This window comes from Trematomus bernacchii, unplaced genomic scaffold, assembly GCF_902827165.1.
Source record: "Trematomus bernacchii unplaced genomic scaffold, fTreBer1.1, whole genome shotgun sequence".
Lineage (NCBI taxonomy): Eukaryota > Metazoa > Chordata > Actinopteri > Perciformes > Nototheniidae > Trematomus > Trematomus bernacchii.
Window position 1 is genome coordinate 6635541 of NW_022987588.1, and position 20600 is coordinate 6656140.

Here is a 20600-nt window from a genome sequence, read left to right on the forward strand (position 1 = left end):
CATTTTTTAAAAAGCCTCAGTGATTGACATGCTAAAATAAATCTCATTATATTCCAGTACTTTGGATTTCTGCTTACCTGCAAACAAATGAAAGTTGTCCTTCCATCACGACACTTAAATCGTATTTTCTGCATAAAACCCACATAAATTATAAATACAAAATTATTAAAACAATCTATATTTTAATTTGCAAACTTATATTAGATTACAGAAAAGGTTTTTGGAAGAGTCAGTACATGTGTTGCCAAGTTTTAAAAGGGAGATCTTTGAAGGGAGTATACATAAAGATCTATGCAACCACACATTTCAATACACCAATAATTGTTTGTAAGGTCTATCTTTACCACTGGCCTCTAAAGGATACTATAAGCTACAATCGTCGTAGGATTCGTATACGTAATTCACAAACAAAGCTTATTTACCTATCAGGAGCCTGGGTTATAAAAAGTCTTTACCTTGCTGGTGCCATCATTTTGTAAACACTACCAAGGCGTTGACAAGGGCGGTGACGCAGAATTCCTCAAATCCAGAATACAAAAAAAACAAAAAAAACTAGCAAACAAGATCAGGAAAAGCAGCTGCCTACAGGAACAGAAGGAAGCCAGTCCAACACAACGGAGAATAAGAAACTATTTCAAATTATTGCCCAGAACACAAAACAAGAAAGTATCAACACATGTGATGGAGCCACATCCTGGGAGGCCATGGCGACGGTCAGGCCACTCGGAAACCACCGTGTTGCACTAACAGCACGTTAAAGCAGACACTTTGGCCATCTTGGAACATTTTGATCATCATGTCTGCCGTATGCAATTGCGAAATAATAGGAATAACTATTCAAACAAGTACATTATACATTCTCCAACAGCAGTAGGTTTTACAGGTTGTTTTTTTTTATAAGTGGGATGGCTTATTGAGAAGTGGATTGAACATACAAAGACTTGAGAGAGCGTGGCCACAGACTACAGTTCCCTTGGACGACACCTTCCCCCAAAGCTGCGGTGCAGGTGCACGTGATCAGGAGCAGAAAAAGACGGGTGCAATAACACACCTCTGTTCTTCCATGTCATTCATCTAGACCCCTGAGAAAGCCAGACAGAAAAACAGGCATGGGGAACTGGGGGGAGAGGGGGGAGGTTGAAGAAGCACACACAAAAGGGGACTAAGTTCCCACGGTGAAAGGTGGTTTTGAAGGACTGTGCTTGTTGGAGTGGCGAAGTGTAGACGGGTTAGTCTTCATCGTCATTTTCGTCGTACTCTTCCTCGTCGTCATCGTCCCCCATATAAGACACTGGAGTCTCCACGCGAGACCCGCTGTAGTGAGAGTCGTTCGAGCTGGAGGCCATGGTGCCGTCAGTGCAGCCGTCGCTGAACAGGAGAGAATGTAATGGTTAATGGATGAAACGGGTGATAAATGCAGCTGCTATCCGGCACATTTATAGGGTACAATTACAGGAAAGACTTCTCACCTGCTTGCAGGGTAACGGGCTCCATTTGCTGAGGACCCTCCAGTGATGTAGACGTTACTGATTGGACCCTTTGCCATCTCTGTGGAAAACGAAATAAACTACATCAGCAAATAGAAATATCTTGAATGAATCCTTAAGGCATCACTCGTCTGAAACATTGCATGGATAGGCAGAGGACCACTTCATCCCAGTCTTTTTCACTTTGTGTTCAACAGGACTTTGTTTTCGTTTGTATATGAAATACTGGAGGAAAGGTACATGAAAACAATTCGGAAAAAATAAATCTCATCTACTGCGGTTCAAAACTAATCGCCCTGACCCACTATGGTGTCACTTTCTTTGCAAAGCACTGCAGGTTCACACTCGTTTTCATAACATTTGAAAATGTTCAATCCATTTAAGAAACATTTGAGGCAGAGGTACTAATGTTATGTCAAAGCAGCTTTTTCCTGCAAAAAAGGAGGCACCATCATACCCTGCTTTCTGTATTATATACCCCAAACCCTTCCCATTAAAACCTGGAATTGTAAAGTAGGATTTCTGCACTTTTATTTATTATCAAACTATTTATATACCAAGGGGGGCAGGATTTGCTTTGGAGGTTTAACAATGTAATGCATTTATTCTTCATCAGGGTATTCCTTTTTCAGTGTACCGGACTAATGGTAGGGAAACCTGTAAAATATTATCTGTGTTTATCGAGCATGAAAACATTGAATAAGCAGGCTACATTTTCTAAAAATGTCTTGGGTAACATTAAGCTGTCTTTGGCTCTTTTCGGCTGTCCCCTCTATGGGACCAATACGGGTATTCTGATTCTGAAATCAGGGTTCCTGCAGGTTTCACCAACTCAAATTTAAGACTTTTTAAGACCACTTTGAATAGAATTTAAGACCTATTTCACGGCAAGAAAGTATGAAGGAAAATGGCTAGGAAAGAAGAAATACGTCCCATAATTACTTACAAAGTAAATGTATTCATGTTCAACATAAGAACGATGACTGAACATAACAGTACACAGAACTGTGTTAGACTGGTGTGTGTGTGTGTGTGAGAGAGAGTGACAAGAGCTATAGTCAGAGCTCTGCTGTCTTCATGCTGTTGTATGATTGGTGTTTAGCATTCACAGCACCTCCGCTTTTAGGGTTGACGTAGACTCAAACGTCGCACGGAGGTCCCCCGGTGTTGTTGCGGGAGTAGCTGCACTAGCTAACCCTGCACTAGCAAAACAAATGCTAATTGTTTGCAAAAGGTGCAGCGGGCTTCAAACACGTTGCCCTCCACTGGTTTCAACCAAGCACTAAATTCGATGTTTTCCAACCAAATACGGTTGAACTTACACTTCCCCATATTTATTTGTAAGTAGATTCGAAGATACCCAATTTCTGACTGCCGCTAGCTGAAGCTTGGTTGCTAGGTTACTAGCTGGGTGTTCTCCGATAAGGGGCCGGGGGAAACAAAGTTAGTGATGACTGGTTCCATGTTGATTTATTTCAATACAAATTGTTGGGGGGAACTGAAAGGCTATTACCGTACTGGTTACTTTGCAGCCTGGACATTTCCCCCAAAACACATTTAGATGTGATCGCAACACAGAAGTACCTTTCAAATCCCATCATTTTTAAGACCTTCTAAATCATATTTAAGACCTTTCTTATTTTTTTGATCATATTTAAGACTTTTTAAGGCCTTAAATTCTGATTATCAAATGCAAGACTTTTTAAGACCCCGCGGGAACCCTGGAAATAAAGAAAGAACCAGAACCACAGCATCAGCAGTCTCTGAGACTTCATAACTCCTAATGAGTGGACTGACCTATAACGTAGGGCTCCAGCGCTTTGGGCACCAGGCTGCGTGCGACCTTCAGGTCCTCCGGAGAACACTTCCCCACCTCCAGACCGCAGGCCATGCCCATCCGCTTCAGCACCTCGATGTCGTCGTGGATCTCAAACATGCTGTCGAAGTTGAACAAATACTCGAACCTGCAGATGAAAGAGAGGAAGTCCAGGAGAGATAAGAATACATTTAGTAGACCGAAGAAACATAAAGAAGAGGATGTAAGAGGACTTGGATTCAACCCTAAATGAGACGTCTTAAAGTCAAGAGATTTTAAAGGAAGCATCAGCCTTCAGTGGGCAGAGAGGAAACTATGAACTACTGAGTTACCCTGAACCTATTGAAGGCTATGTGAAGCCTCAATGGTAACATTATCCTCACATTGTTCTGCAAGAATGAACGAGGCGTTGTGGCTTTTGTTTATTTTACAGCTAAACACAATTATACAGTTAACTAGATTAGTTGTTTTCTTCTCTTCTGATCATGGATTGTTGTTTAATGAGGTTTTCGCAAAAAAACAGACATTTTGTTGACTATTGGACTGTAATCATTTCATAGGTAACAATGGGTTTGTGTTTGCAGCAGTGCATTACAACTACATTAACTGATTTTCTGCAGTTTAATTAGCAAATAGTTGAATTCAGGGTTCATACACTTTTTCACCAATGATTTTCCATGACCAAAAAAATGACTCTTTCTCAGCGGTACCACTGAAAATGGTTTATTTTAACATGGAACAGGAAAATAAGGTCTGCATATGAAACATGGTGTGCCTATCTAAAACATACTTAGCTTCTACACGCTAAAGCAACTAAAATCTCTCACCAGCAAAATACCTCGTCAGTTAAATGCCATTTTAAGTTTCATTACTATACAGTATTTATTATCATTATAGTATTACTATTTCGGCGATTAGATCAAATATAAATTATATTTGAAGCAACTTTAGTTACATTTCCATGACTTTTTCAAAACTTTGGGAAAAATATTGTTTTCCATAACTTTTCCAGGGCGGCTGGAATTAGCATTTTGAATTTCCATGACTTTTCCAGGTTTTTAATGACCGTAAGAACCCTGTTAATTAGAACAAACAGTGAATGTTCAGCAAGGGGCCTGAAGAGTAGTGCTTTAAGTGTGTGTTTGTTGCAGATAACACCATGATGATTTAAAGAAGCACCCACCCACACTGATGGGACGATAGTTTGAATGCATTTCCTGTTTACCATCAACGGTAAACAATCATAACGGCAAACGATGATTGGACAGAGGGTAAAGGTTGAATAAGATGCACTCTAATTGCATTCTACTTTATGTTGCATCAAAAAACGAACATATTTGAACAATAAATAAGCCCTAATTAGTTGACATGCCAGAGTTATGGTCTTACATGTAAAGTCAGCTGCCACACAGCTTCATACTGAACTGTTGAGTCAGCGTCTAAAGAAACTGTTCAGGTTTATCACGTTCCTCCTCTCGCCCAACACCATTTCCAAATAACTTTTTACTGGCATTTGACCACAAGCTGTTGGCTCCCTTGCCACGGTCTGGAAAACTTAACATACAAATAATTCACTTTACTTGACGCAATAGGCACCTGTAACTGTTAAATGATCGATTTAGGCGGTAGAAATAACCTACCTTGACCATTACAAGTGTTCTACTAATCTAGTTTTTTCTATGTGTTTGAGTTATTCAAGAGAGCTATCAAGGTGTTTGACAGAAAGCCAAATTCATACCACCACTGTACCATCCTTGAAAAACACAATTTCTTGAGCTTTGACAATTTTAAGTCTTTTAAAAGTATGTACTTTATTTATAAATGTTTACATGGACAGAAATTAGCTCAAAGCTAAATCTGGCACTGTTACGCTTGACATATTTTAATGTTTTAAGTGTTCATTACTGTGCATAGTCCCTGCTAAATAAAAGATTAAATAAATACATTTGAAAGGTGTTGTCATTATTGCTCCCCTTTATCAGGGGCGTAACACTAGTAATAATTGACCTTGACTATTACAAGTGTTCTCCCACTAATCCAGTATTGTAATAGATACACTCAAATTAAACTGTAAGGTTAACGAACAATATAATAGTGCTCAACCATGAAGGCTAGCACAATCACATACTTGTCATTCGAGATGCTGCAGTCGATGACCGTTTTCTTGCTGGTGTTGACGATAATGAACGGGAGGTGGATGATGGAGTTGGGAGGTGGAGATCTGTTTGCCTGTTGCTCCGTCTGTCTGTTCCGCTGCACCAGGTTCTTAAAAGCTATTTGCTGCAAGACAAGATCAACGAAAGGTGAAAACTTTGACAAAAAGCCCAGATTAAGACCGCAGTCAACATCGAACACAATAGTGCCTATAGCGGCCGTACAGTCTTGCACTTACAGACACCTTGAGAAGGTAATTACGAACAATCATCACTACATTCAAAGACCCCCCATGATAAGGCCAAGAGCAAACTCTCAGTTCATCCCCACCTGCAGTATGAGCTCCTGAAGCTGCGACTGTTTCTGCTTAATTCTCTCAAGCCGCCTTTGTCTCTCCACCTGCAGATGAAATAAAGAAATAGCAATGAAGATTTATAACATGGGTTGAATAGGAAAGATGTTGACGATGTCATGATCTTAGGGCAGGAATACCGTGAACATAGTTTAACGTGACAGAGGAATAAATACACACATACACAGTCGGCTTTGCTTCAACCGGAAGTGACACGTTTTATTGCGCATGTCCCTTTTATCACGGGAATACAGGAAGTGATTAGTATAAAAGTATTAAATAAACAAATTCATATCTTACAATTCATAATTCAACACCCCCCCCCCCCCCACTTACTCTTATACTGCACATATTCTCAACATAAATTCAATTTAAAAATCTTGTACACTTGCACAATAACACAGTTATAACAAATGAATATCTTACAATTCATAATTCAACAAAAGATGTGCCTGAAACAAGTTTTTGTTGGAAGTGTTCTGTGTGTTTCTACCTCTAGGTTTTGGCACTCTTGCGCTGAGTTGGTGGGAAGGCCAATCCATTTGATTTCCTTCTTCTCTTTAGAGATAATGTTCATGGCCATAAGCACATTAAGTGCATCGTACACACGCCGTCGGATGTTCTTCTGGTCGTACACGTGCTGAAATGGAGAATCAAGTTTAAAATATGGACAACATTTTTTTCACATTTGCATCATTCGGAAAAAAAGTCATGCATCAGCAGCACTCACTGCGTCGTTGGGTGACATGTGGCTGTCTGCAGAGCTGAATTCTGCAACCAGTTCATCTGCCACCTCGTTGTAGGTGGTGACTCCTTTCTTCTGCACCTTCTCACACACTTTCATGGAGAAATGCCTCAAGCCCTTTCCATTCTTTTCCCCTTTCTTTCCACGTTTTCTGCAGACAAAACGGATCCCACTTTCAATTTTCACATCCATTTCACTTTTTCCTTTCACTTATTAAGCGAATTCAAAGACCATTTTTGAAATGACACTATAAAAAAAGCAAATAAGGCCATAAACTTCACTTCAGCGTAGTTTTGTCAGACGTTTGTGCTATAGGGTCACATGGCTGTAAACTGACAGTGAAGTAGAGGTTGCGAACTGGAGACAATATCATTCAGCTTGGCCATTTACTAGAGAAAATGGAGAGAGTTCTTCAGGAATGCTCTTTTATGTCAGATAATATTAACAAATATAGTTCCTTGTCCAGCGTCAAAGACGGTTTTACTCATGCAATACTTCAGAGGCTCTTAAAATGACAAGATTGGTAACGTGGATACTGATAAGTTTGTTGAATGTGTGCCTTTCCAGTATCAAATTAATCTCCACAGGGTTCCACATTGATTTGAAAGTGGATAAAGACTTCTGAGACTTACCCTGAAGACCACGGAGAGGCATCTGATGGTGGATTCTGAGTGAGGAACTGGGAACTGGGTGTATGTGGACTGTTTACCAAAATGGTATTGGACATCGTAGGCCTCTGGGGTGTTCCTATCACCTACAGAGACAAGCAAAGGGAGAAAAAGTCAATCGTAATTTCCAATATCTGACGGTTTGCATTATTTCTTACAAACCAACATTTAATTTGTAAACAAACCATACAGGAATGCATTGGCATCAACTCAAGAGTCATGATTAGCTAGTGGTTTACCAATGACTCAGCAGCTGGGTATGCCAGATACTGTTTTCAGAGTCTGTTTGCAAATGACTAAAACAAAATGTAGCTTTCGCAAAGTTAAAGCAACAGATAAACATCGGCAAATGTCATCTCATTTCCCTAAAGCAGGGGTGTCAAACTCAAATACACAGTGGGCCAAAATTTAAAAAAAATTGTACTAGTCGAGGGCCGGACTGGTTCAATGTTTATTGCAGAAGTTATTGAAATGAACTTATTGCACATAGTAAACCTGGAAATAACTAAGCTTAAATGATTGCCTATAAAAACAACATTAAATAATCAGTTGCATTCATTTCTTATGGCTCTATCTGCAGCTTTTCCGGAGTCATTTCTTATGATTACATTTTTCCACAGGCCAACAACAGCTTAAAAAAACAATTTCCTTCAAAGAACAAACCAAACATGCCCTGTTGTCGCAAGAAAAAAAGTGCAAAAAGGAAACATCCATTAAACTTAGTGTGCTGCTCTGTGATGCTAGTTCAAGCCAGATACTTGGCATCTCATCTTGGGTGCAAGTTCATCAACGTTTGGGCTCAGGCTCTGAGCTGAGGAAACCCTCAGGATTGAGTGAAGGTGTGCGTGCAATATACCGGCGGGCCAGATCTAATAGTAATTTAAAATTATCCTGCGGGCCAAAATTAAATCCACCAAGGGCCTGATTTGGCCCCCGGGCCTTGAGTTTGACACATGTGGGGTAAAGGCTGGCAACAGAGCAGAAAATAGGCCAATACCAATATTGAAAAGGCAAACCCCTATTGTCCATTTTGAATGGAGATAAAGAACACGTTTTTATTTTAGACATCTTTATTGACTTATCAGTTACTGGTAATGAACATGGCCAATGATCAAAGAAAGATTAGCCTCTTACACAGTAATATGAGGCATCTCTGAGATCCATTCCTTCACTAAAGTTTGATTATCTAAGCTGATTTATGTTATGTATACACTTCTTGTATATAATGGGATGATGGGTGTAATCCTGCTGACTGTAGAGTTGATAAGCTTAGGCTCAAGTCCCTTCACCCACCCTCCACACGGTCACCTCACAATGATAATGGAGGGACTTACACAACAGTAAGACCCAGCAACAAATCTATAGACACTAGCATCTTCAAAAGCTGGATTTTTTTATATCTGAGGTTACAAACTCTCATACAAATGTGGTTAAGAGAGCATAAAAGTCTGGCTTTATAGGACCATGAAGTGTGGTGGTTGTGTGGAGCATCACTCACCATGTGTGGCAAATGTTGCATGTGTGCAGCAATGTTCAAATTGGATTGCCCAAGAGTTTTGGGAAGTAGCTGTTTGGCCACGGGGACAGCTGTAGCCTGGACTGTAACCAAAGACAGGACACCTAACGGAAGACAAGAAGAGCAGTAATGAGTAGAGCTCGAATGATATGCCATTGCCCCCTATTGCAAAATGAAAGGCACAGAGTTTCCTGTGTGGGAAAGATAGTTTATATTGAACATAATCTGATTGCAAAGTCTTTCCTATCATAATCATGTTGGACTTATTTTTATACAAAAACAGGCCATAAACCATGATTTGTTTAAAAAAAACAAAGCAATAACATTTAAAATCAAACAATCAGCCACCACATTTTTTTCTGCCACTGCTCTGTTCAATTATTTGAATTAACCTTTAAAATGTAAACCATTCACATAACTGAAACCATTATACCATTTTAATTGATATTAGTAGGTAAAGTAAAATGTCGGCAAAAAGTGGCAGTGACAGGACACAGAGACATTAATGTAGAGAATGAAACTGCAGTATATAAAAGGCATTTTCTAGAAACATATACCTTTGCTGGGGCTCAGATTCTGATCGATGAAAACCTTCAGCTCTCCGTTAGTTTCTATCAGACCAGCCTGCAAAGGACAAGAGCACACTCGGAATTACAACATTAAAATACACTAAATGGGTCCAATGAACCGAAAGTGTACAGAAGAAGAAACGTGATATTAAAAAGGGGAATATCTTAATGTAAAGCAAGACGGTATCCTAAAATCAGTCAAAGTACATATAAAAAAGGTGGCCCATTGGGCTAAGGGCTCTTTAGTTATCATCAATCAAGTACTTAACTAGTTTGACTGGAGACATTTTGATAATATTTGGTATTGGATTATCTAGGTTCCTTAAAAGTGCATTAACTACACAAACTAATACATACACTAAACAGGTTTTCCAGCATAAAATAAAAACTAAAAATTATAATAATAAGTTACTTACATCTTTCGCCATGATCCCAAAGGACCGGAGCAGTTGGGCTTCAGGGTTAAAAGAAATGTTTCTTTATTTGTCCCTCTTCAGACCCCTGAGGACAGAAAAAAACAACTATTACATTACAGTAGTTAGTTTCCAGCTCATCCCAAATATCACATTTTTTATTATATTTCACACAAGTTTAAATCTATTTAACTACAGGTTTGTTTTCCAATTAAACTGAAGTATTTCTGAGGCCCATTTAAACTGCTTGCTGCCAGCACACTGTACACAGCTACAGCATTAATGTTAGCTTGAGTAACCGTGTGTTCTTAGGAGACAACATTAACGACAAATGTGCATATTTCAGACCTTCCTCGACTATATGAGCCTTTGAGGGGAATTTCTAAATGCACCTTGTCTGTAGAAACTCACAATAAAGCCTCCCTTGATGCTCACAACTTTTACTGAGCTAAGTGTGCACAAGGCCTACTTCAGGTACCGTCCGGAGGAGAGGCATCGTCGAACTTCTGCTACAGGTCACGCAAACATGCTAACTTTATCACACCAGCGCAAAACTATTAAAGAGACTTAAGTGATAGCACCATGTAGTTACAGTCCATTAGAAATGTTGCATGCACTAGCAACATTATTCACCTCATACAACGACAGCGAGGAACACTCTTTTGTTGAATGCAGCTAGCTAACAGTTAGCGTTGGATTCAGCCTGCTGGCGTTAGCTAGCCAGTTAGCTTATGCACGTTTTCAAAGGATTCACTTAGAAAATTGCGATTATCTAGTTCCGTGCTGCAGATTGAAGGCAGAGTTCAGCGTGGGTTAACCTTTAAGAAATGTGTGTGCATTTCGCACGGTGAATAAAGTTATTATAGTGATTATGTGCACTTACGAGTGCACTCTCCTGTTTCTTCGACGGCTGTTGTTGTTGGCATTTGAGAATGGAGGAAGAGGAGGTCTAAATCCTTACCAAACAGGAAACAAACTAAGCAATGTCGAACTACTTTAATATAATTCTATGCGTAATACCATGGACAAATTACTTAAATTGTGTTCGTGTTTACTAGTGAGTTTATTTTTTGCTCAACTTCCTGTTTCATTTCATTTTATGCCAGGATTTGCCTGTGTCGTATTGAGGCTGAATTAAAAAGTGATCGTTTTCAATGGATCAAAGACTAACCACTGAAAAAGTAAACAGAACAAGTTAACAATTAAGCATAAACAACATGTGTTTTATTCAGACTGAGACATTTTAAACTACATATTTCGCCAAGACTTCTGATTTATCCTTTACTTTCTGGGTGATTAGATTCTTGATGTTTAAGTGTTGATTATTGACAGTGATAGGTCTGGACACTGGTCAGCAACAAACTTAAGAACAGTGAGGTTATTCCGAAGTTACACTAGCATTATGTTTATGAATAATGTCTTAAAACTAGACACATACACACACTAGCCTGCTTGTTATAAATACGTTGAAGAAAACACCGAGCTAACGAATAATATATTTTGCTACGTTACAAGTGTTGTTTGCTCAACCATTAAACACATATTTTTTGACGTTTCAGGACAACAATGATCATTCAACAGCATCAAGTACATTATGTTAATGAAAACCAATTAAATCACAATCACCATGAATCTCCACATTAAACCCACCAAAGTCCTTCTGATGACTGTGCTATATATAGTAAGTTATCAACTTGTCAGATGATACACTGAATTCAACACATAAAGTACAGCAACTAGTAATATTTTAGGTAGTTAGCAATGCCTTCTCATTAGTGTAGCAACAAGCTAACTCGCGATTACGGTTGGAAAGCAGGACCACCGGCGCTTTGTTAGCCAACTGACGATTCATGAGCTAGCAGCTAGCAGGCGAGCTAACCCACAGCTGTCATCGACAACACTGCCAGTATTAGCCGCAACATTACTACGTTAGCTTAGTGTTAGTATATTTTAAAGACTTTCAAAACACACAATAACTGATACAACATATATTAAACTTTCTTTTGTGGTAACTCGGTCACACAGCAAGCCAAAAGTCGATAAATACGGCGGCTTACCGGTGCACTTCACAAGTTAGCAAAATGTTTGTTAGCCTCTTCTATCCACTCTCCGCTAGCCTTGCTACAGCAGCGCGTCTCACAATCTGATCTTGGCGGTGTCTCTCTTCAGCGCCCTGTGATTGGACAGCATCGACGAGACGAAAGCAGAGCAGTAGAGTGGCTCGTGCCCACAGACAGCATCACTTGGGATTGGTGGATACCAACCAGCGTCATATATACACACACCGCCATCTGCTGGCCAGGAGTGGGAGGATTATCAACTGGGGTCGCAGACTGAGGTAGGATTTTTGTCATATTTTACAGCTGCTCATTTTGTTATTTCAATATCCCATGAATTAATGTCAATCATTTTGTTCCTCATGACTTCATATCATTGTTTTTAGTTCTCGTATAAAACTTACTTTTTGTCGAAAGTCCTTAATTCTACTAGTAGGTGAATGTGTTTTTTGCAAACAAAAAAGGAAATAAATACATTAAGATAAGTATAAAAAGAACCAGAGCTAAGCAGAAACAGTAAACATAAACTAAAATAAATAATATATATTCAAAAGCTATCAGACAATTAACAGTGAAGTGAGTGTTGCTGATAAGTGACAGCTTGTGATTGATAGCAGCAGAGTCAACAAGTCACTGTAAACAGTGCACACCTAGGCAGGCTAATATATGATGTAATATAATATCATAGTTCATTATTATATATGGTCTATGAGACAATATGAAACAGACTAGTATAGTAGTAATATGATATACTATACTACAAAAATGTAACATAGTGTATAAGCATAAAAAAGCAATAAAACATGGGCTAGTATAAGTGTAATATATAGTGTAAGACATAACAGTTACCAATTAGTAATAGAATATTAAATATGGTATCATATGTATAATATATAACACAAATACAATCAACTAAAACGAATACAGTGAAATAAAGCAGCCTTCAAATAAATGCTATTTTTCTGTGAGGTGTTGATTCAAGTTTATGGAAGTTTTGTAGGATGTATTTTGGTGATGTTGATTTGTATTCGTTGTACAGAGGGGTGTTTTTCTTTTTGAGGGTAGAGTAAGTATAGGAAGCATCTTTCTCAGTATAAACAAATACAATACGACAGCCTAACAAACCGCTGTATACAATCAGAGTACAGCCCATGAAAGCATCTCACAACAAGTGGTTTTCCCTCTATTATTATGATCATGCTGCATCCTGTGAGTAAACACGTTTTCAACTAAAACCAGGCTACCATTCGTACCCTTTTCACTGCAAAAGGAAGACTGACATCCACAGATACTCTATCAGTCATCCCTCACACTTGTTGAAGGGTGTATCATTTACACTTGAGATAAAACTCAGCTGGGCCAGAGTCCGCCCAAAAGACATATATTACATTTTTTTTTCAAGGTTGACACTAAGAGGGGTGTTTTTTATGATATATGGGGTACTCAAATTACTCATTGTCCACCGAATATAATATAAAGGGGGGAAAATAAGAGCAGCTGGGCCCCCATTAACCCCGCTGTCCCACATACTCTTTGTGTTAAGTGTGCAACTGTTTTATGCCTGAATACTGCCTTGCCCTAGATATACTGCGTATGCCTTTTAAATAAAACTATTAATTAAACATAATACACAAGTAAACATCATAAAGAGTCTTAACAACTGTAAAGGCTGTATTGCTCATAGGAGAGGTGGTAGGGCCTACAGGATATCTGTATGGATAATTACATTACATGTCATTTGTTAGATGCTTTTATCCAAAACGACTTACATACATTCAGTACTGTGGACAATCCCCACAGGAGCAATTTGATAATCCAGCCATAATGTACACATGGTGCAATAAAGTAGAGTAAAAGTCTCACTTTCTTTCCCCACTAATTACAAACATGTATATTGTATACATGGTTTTAAATATCAACAATAAAGTCACATAACATCAGAGCAGTTACTGCAGAACCTCATCCTTCAACTGAAACCTTTTATAGCTGCTTGACTACTTCCGCGCATGCGCATAATGAGAGACAGTCGGGCTACCAAACTGGTCAAACAGCGGGTGTAAAAATGGTAGGTAACCAAAATAAACACAAACCCAGGCTTTGTCTTTGGTGCCATTAAGACTTACCTTGAGCACTATGATCGTAGTATTAAAGTACACGCTGTGTCGCGTTTTGGCACGTCTACAATGATAAGTTACGTGTGTTCGCTGCTATTACAGGGAAGGTCAGTTGATATTTTGGGAGTAGCTAGCTAGCTACACGTCCCTGTTTGGCAGTCTGGTAACTTCGGCTGTGAGCAGGTCAGTCTTTGGACCTTAAAGACAGACACACACGGGATCGTTTTAGTGAGATCCCGGTATATATTTAACCATACTGACAGTCTAATCCCGTGATACAACATCGTTGATGTCAGTGATACAGTGTGGCTAACTTAGCTAACGTTAGCCAGTATAAGTTACTAGCTGGTGGTATGTAGACAATGCTAACCTAACGTTACCCTTCTGGTCGCACACACATCTGTGCAGTCTGAACAGAAGACTTTTGACTTCTGCTTCGTTTTTAACAGGAATCTGTAACGATTGGTGGAGTCATTAGCAACTTGGTGAACTCAGAGTTTAGTCTCCGGTTTCAGGAAATGCTCTCCAGCGAAGTGCAAGTGCTCAGATACAGCAGCTGCTATGCTGAATTTTCAATACGATATTTCAGAACAATATCCATTAAGATGTTTTCTTTCGGGATGTCACCATCAAAAGTTTGCCCCCGATCCGAGTAATTTATTATTGAGTATCGATACCAGGACTATTTTCCTATAATAATATCTTTACACACTTTAAGTACATTAAAGTTATTAAAACCAATTCAGTGTTTATGCTTGACAATTAAAAAGCTTTGCAATATATTCAAAGAAAAAGCCAGGATCGTAGCTGTTTCTTAATATGTTGTTTACTTTTGTTTTTACAAACTACTAATTATACTTATTGCATCATTGTAATAAAACTAGCTTTACTGTTTATTTTTTCTGATCCTTAGTTAAATATTTACAAACTACTAATTATACTTATTGCATCATTGTAATAAAACTAGCGTTACTGTTTATTTATTCTGATCCTTAATTAAATATTTGTTTTTAAAGGACTCGTCACAAATTACCCAAGGCGATGTTTTCAAATCAAAAGTAAAAAACTCGGAGAAATTAATAATAAATTAAAATGGAAAATTTGAGCAGTCAGAGACACTGGATTTTTACATTTTCTCTTAAAAATTACTTTAAAAATTCAAATTAATATGAGTCCTTTAACTACTTAATGAATCAGAAAAACATCTATACATTGTAGGGATTAAGTCATTTGGAAAACCACTGTTGTTTATCATGTCTGTAAAACTTTCCCAACAGTTAACTGACGCAATATGCTGAGGTTATTTGTATGCCGACAATAGCCAAATTAAATATACTGAATGCCTGTTCATGCTTGCAGCCATAACTCATTTCTGTACACATATCTTACAAAAGTGAAAATTCCCAACTTTTTCCAAAAGTGTTGACAATATTAATGTATAAAGTATTCTGAGAAATGCAATATTATTTAATTTTATTGCCGTATATTTCTGGCAGGGTGCTTGTGTTACACTCTAGACTTGTTGCACCCCCAGGTCCGGGTGATGGCATCCCATTTCCCTACTCATGTTACATCTGGGACTGTAGTTATCTGAGGGGCCCTCGCGGGTACAGCATGTGCTTTGAGAATCCACAACATCCCCCTTCAGAAAAGCCCATGTTGCCGTTGGATAGGACATTATTAACAGGACAGCGACTTGGCTCACCACCACATATGTGTGTCAGTGTGACAGACTAACCTTTTGATATACAAGTTTCTGAGTGTCTTGCAGTCCTAACTCTTGCCTGAATGCCTGTAGATGTGTGTGTCTCGCTGTGTGTTCTGGTCTGTGTTTCGGTCTGTGTTTGTGTGTTGCTGTCAGTCTTCCCTGGTCTGATCGCGCCCGTGTCTGATAGTCCCTGTCCTGTCCTCACACAGCATAAGCTAAAGTCTTCGCAGAGGGACAAGGTACGGCAGTTCATGTCCTTCACACAGGCTGGGGAGAAGACAGCTGTGTACTGCCTCACGCAGAATGACTGGAAACTAGAAGTTGCCACCGACAACTACTTTCAGAATCCAGACCTCTACTGCAAGGAATCCATGAAAACGTCAGTAGACCGGAAAAGGCTCGAGCAGCTCTACAATCGCTACAAAGGTAAGTCTGTAACCTAAAATATCAACCAGAAAGAACTGTATTTAAAAAAAAAAGTTCTAGACACTACTTTGCCGCAGAAAATGTCACTGATACTCTTTCCCCCCCCCCCCCTCCTTGATAGATCCCCAGGATGAGAATAAGATCGGTATCGATGGGATCCAGCAGTTCTGTGACGACCTCTTGCTGGATCCAGCCAGCATCTCTGTGCTGGTCGTGGCGTGGAAATTTCGTGCCGCCACTCAGTGCGAGTTCTCCAAGAAGGAGTTTCTGGATGGAATGACAGAGTTGGGGTGAGTGTTGACATCAACAGCGTGAGACATGCTCCAAAGTGGGACAGTGTGCCCAAAGTATCATTGGTGGTGGTTCCTCTTGGAGTATAGCTCCAGGGAGCGAAGGTTGTCTATATATAGAGCCACTCAACCACAGCTAGAGTATTCTGTGTCCTTATGGAATTACTCCGTCAAAGAGTTGCAGTGTTTTGACTTTCGAAGTTCAAGTTACCTTTGGCAAATGTGTCATCAGCATTAAAAAGCTAATGTTACAACTGGTTAGGGTGTGTGTATTTAAATTGTTGGTTTATTTATTGCTTAAATTTGTTTTTTTCTAGGTGTGACAGCCCAGAAAAACTGAAGGCCCTGTTGTCAAGATTAGAGCAGGAGCTTAAAGACAGTGGGAAGTTTAAGGACTTCTACCAGTTCACCTTTAACTTTGCCAAAAATCCTGGGCAGAAGGGTCTAGGTAAGATGAGTTACAACATCAACAACAACATCTTGCTTAATGGTGTCACTGAGTTTCAAACCGTTGTTAAGTGTTCTGCTTTGTGTTTGTGTGCAGACTTGGAGATGGCCGTAGCTTACTGGAACCTGGTTCTGTCGGGACGGTTTAAGTTCCTTGATCTTTGGAACAGATTCCTCCTGGTGAGTCAAGGAAGTGAAATTAGAATCAGTATCAGCACCAACACTGACCTTATTAAGCAGATCAGGCATTTGCCACGACATGACCGACGAATATACAATTTTCTCTATTTGTTACATTTACGACATGCAATTTGTATGGTCAAAGTAATCCCTTGCTGTGTTACCTTACCCAAAAGCATCAAATAACTTTAAATGAGAGAAATGTAAAAATATCAAATCACTTGAGTATCGCCATATCATCTTTTTTGATACTGTGTCAATCTGCAAAAACTCAACTGCCTTTTTTCTAATAGTTTACATCCAAAGATTTGTGACAGACAGAAGTCCAGATTCCACATAAAGCAGTTGTTCTGAATGCATTAAAAAGTCTTACAACTTTTTGTTTAACTTGGATTGTTTGCATAGGGCTGTGTTTTGTTTCTGCTGTCAGTTATCCTTACATTAGATTTTTCTTGCCTTGCTTAAAATGTCCAGTATATGTAATGGTATCGCCCCAACATCGTACTGCCAGATTCTTACCAATACACAGCCTTAATAGGAGCATATATTTAAAATATAGGGAAGAAGAATATTCAAGAGTTGAGGTTTTAGAATGGATTTCAAGTGGGATAAACATGGATTGTATATCAAAAGATAAAAACACATTTGTTTCAATCATGGTGAACTTGACTTTCATCCCAAGGGACAACAATTGACCCCAACAGTCTCCTGTTGTTTGAAGGAGAAACTGTGGATAATGTGGGGAATTGATTCTTCAGATTGTGTCGGAAGTTTTTATGAAAAAAACAGCTATTCTTGACCATCTGTTGTCCATTACAGGAACACCATAAACGATCCATCCCAAAGGACACGTGGAATTTATTGTTGGACTTTGGTAACATGATCGCAGACGATATGTCAAACTATGATGAGGAAGGTGAGTTCTGGATTCATCGATCTGCTTCCTCTCTAATGCTGGGAACATGGACTTTACTGTTTCAATCACTCCCACTGATGATATCTTGTTTCTTTTCTCAGGAGCGTGGCCGGTCCTTATAGATGATTTTGTGGAATTCGCTCGACCAATTGTAACGGGATCAAAACGTAAAACTCTCTAAATCCACTCCCAACTCTGGAAAAGCCAGAACCTTGTTTCTTTTACAGTGACTTCATTGTTTTTTTTAAGACTTGTACAGAAAAAGTGAAAATTGTAGACGAGAGAGAAAACAGAAGCACTTGAAACTGTCAGGACACCACCTTTCAGGGAGCTGAGTACAAACATTGAGAACAACTGACCACTTTTTTTTGCCCTCATGAGACCGGGGCGTCATCCGGACATCTGACGGATTCACCGTTGTCTCTCCGCTGGATTCTCAGCATCCTGAATGCCTCTGCTCGGCTCCAGGAGGAGCGCAGCCCTGTATGAGGGGATGGACACAGCGCTGAGGAGCTTCACTGGCTGTGTGCACTCTAAAGGGACTGGAGAGGAGGAAACTGTGTGTGTTACGCTTTATTTTGTTATATGAAGCTCTGAGCAACTGTGCAAAGTTCCCATGTCTTACTCTAACTCTGAGTGCTCGCGACACCAGCACCAACAGAACTGTTGCAGTTTTTACTGTACATACTGTATCTATTGGGACAGTTTACAAAGAGAGCTATATGAAGAATAATATAAATACTTTCAATTTATAAATGCAAAAGATGATTCTTTTATGTACAGTCAATGCTTAGATCTCTAACGGGATGCCTCGATATCGTGGATGATACGCTGTTGGTTTAAGTGTTCGGTGGATCTGTCATGGAGTTGTGAGCTTCTCGTTGAAAGCATGTTAAACACATTTTACGTCACCACGAACTGGTTTCACAAATACATTTTCACTAAAGTAAAGGCAGTGCTTTAATTTAGCTAACTGAGTTTGGTTCGTGGTTTTCATTTGTCAGGTTAATGTCAGTTGGGAGTATTACATCTTACATGTGACACAGTCCACATACAGCAGCAAACTTATGTTTTCAAAAGATTACTGTTGAGGAAATGTTCTTTTTGTATCCCTGAGGCAGTAATGATGCTAAAATTACTATTCAGAAGCATTTATGTGAAATATAAAGTGAAGAACTGACAAACCCGTAGGATAGCATGGCACATATCCGTATGTTATGGCAGTGCTCAGTTCAGAAGCCAGGACGTTAAAGACGGGACGACAAAGTAAGCCTTAAGAATAAATATCTGTCTGTTCAATATTTATATTTCTGTTCGAGCCCATCTGTCCAGTGTTACTGACGGTAGTGAAAATTAGAATATATTGTTAAAACATCATGTAAGTATATTGTTCATTTGAGAAAGATGAATAAAGCATGAGCTTTTCCATAATCATACATGCAAAAAGTTATTTTGTTGATGAGACACATTTTATATCCCACAACAGTACAGCTGCTTAGACAGGATTGTGTATTTGTTATGATTGACAATGTAAAAAAGATTTATAACCATACTGATCTGAAAGCTTTAATATTACATTTTTCAGAATAATCCTCCATGTTGTTGATTGTTAATAATAAACAATATTTAACAAGATCTTTCAAGTACATTCTCATTGTAATTTGGCCCAATTGATAGTGCTTTGGAAAACAAACCTCATTAATTAAACATTATTTATTAAATATGTACCTGTTTGCGCAATGTAACATATCTAAAGTACAGTGTTGGATGATGGTGAGCTGTTTAGGAAGTTTGATCATAAAGTATTTACAAATGTATTCTACGTCCTCAATGTGTCTATCATAATACACAGCAGGTTAAGTGACTGAAATAATATTTACGCCACTATGTACCTGTATGTTGGGCCATCCTCTGCAAAGATAAGTTGTCACGAACATCAGTGTTTAGTTTGCGAAAAGGGTTTTATGACATGTTTAGATGTTCCAACACTTAAAACATTTAGTTCAAATCAGACAACTGTGTGTTCCCTAGTTTCCTTTTTTTATTTCTCCATCATTGCTGTCAAATAAATGCAGAAATACAATAAAAATCATGATTCTATAAGACTAATGTGACAGAAAAGAAAGAATATCTCATCCATGGCTACCATTTAGGGAATAGTTCACATTATGGAAGTCTTAAAGGAAAATGGTCAGTAGCAGAAGGACTGGATTTGTCCCCTATCACTTTCATAGGAAGGGCATTGGAAAAGGATATTTTAATGACCAGTGAACAGGAGGGATTACAACAAGCTAAACCTGTTCCAGTGTACATAAGAGCGCCTTATTATTTGCTGTAAAGACACACTGATGTGGCTGTATCCTTTAAGGAAAAGCGCACGTCCTCTACCATACCTGGGAATGTGCTGGATTAACACATTTGAATGAGATTATTTTTTCTATAATCTGTTTTTAAGGGGTAATATAAAACCAGCATTATTGTATTTCTGGCCACTTGGGGGCAGTGAAAACATTGATATAAAAATATCCAGTTTAGAGGCACTAAAAATAAATGTAAATTAGTCAAGTAAAAGGGGTTTAGTCTTCCTTTTGATAGTTATATTCCTTGCAGTGCATTTTAGATATACAATTTAGATCATAGGAAGATGCCATGTACATAATAAACAGTTAAGAGAATGTGTACTTTTTTGAAAGACATTTAAATATCTTTCAACTTGACTTGAACGGGGGAATTTGGACTCTG

General features: G+C 38.8%; 2 protein-coding genes across 5 annotated transcripts; one reads left to right on the forward strand and one right to left on the reverse strand.

Moving 5' to 3' along the window:
- Positions 1-162: 162 nt before the first annotated feature.
- Positions 163-11956, reverse strand: LOC117481007 (transcription factor Dp-1-like). 2 transcript variants are annotated; one of them, XM_034128437.1, is made up of 12 exons: positions 11778-11956; positions 9724-9808; positions 9296-9362; positions 8721-8842; positions 7187-7308; positions 6540-6705; positions 6303-6449; positions 5788-5856; positions 5432-5583; positions 3285-3451; positions 1470-1548; positions 163-1368 (listed from the first exon to the last, which is right to left on the reverse strand). In XM_034128437.1, exons 2-12 carry the CDS (start codon positions 9733-9735, stop codon positions 1230-1232), a joined length of 1242 nt encoding a protein of 413 aa, XP_033984328.1. In that variant the 5' UTR covers positions 9736-9808; positions 11778-11956; the 3' UTR covers positions 163-1229. The 2 variants fall into 2 exon arrangements, with proteins under 2 accessions (XP_033984328.1, XP_033984329.1); XM_034128438.1 differs by lacking the exon at positions 11778-11956 and adding an exon at positions 10604-10706.
- A 44-nt stretch (positions 11957-12000) lies between these two features.
- On the forward strand, positions 12001-19493 carry LOC117481008 (DCN1-like protein 1). Of its 3 annotated transcripts, none has more exons than XM_034128440.1 (7): positions 12001-12058; positions 15809-16025; positions 16147-16315; positions 16633-16763; positions 16860-16942; positions 17762-17858; positions 17960-19493. In XM_034128440.1, the coding sequence occupies exons 2-7, from the start codon at positions 15851-15853 to the stop codon at positions 18037-18039; spliced, it is 735 nt and encodes a 244-aa protein (XP_033984331.1). In that variant the 5' UTR covers positions 12001-12058; positions 15809-15850; the 3' UTR covers positions 18040-19493. The 3 variants fall into 3 exon arrangements, with proteins under 3 accessions (XP_033984331.1, XP_033984332.1, XP_033984330.1); XM_034128441.1 differs by lacking the exon at positions 12001-12058 and adding an exon at positions 13867-14074; XM_034128439.1 differs by lacking the exon at positions 12001-12058 and having other exon boundaries at positions 14849-16025.
- Positions 19494-20600: the final 1107 nt, after the last annotated feature.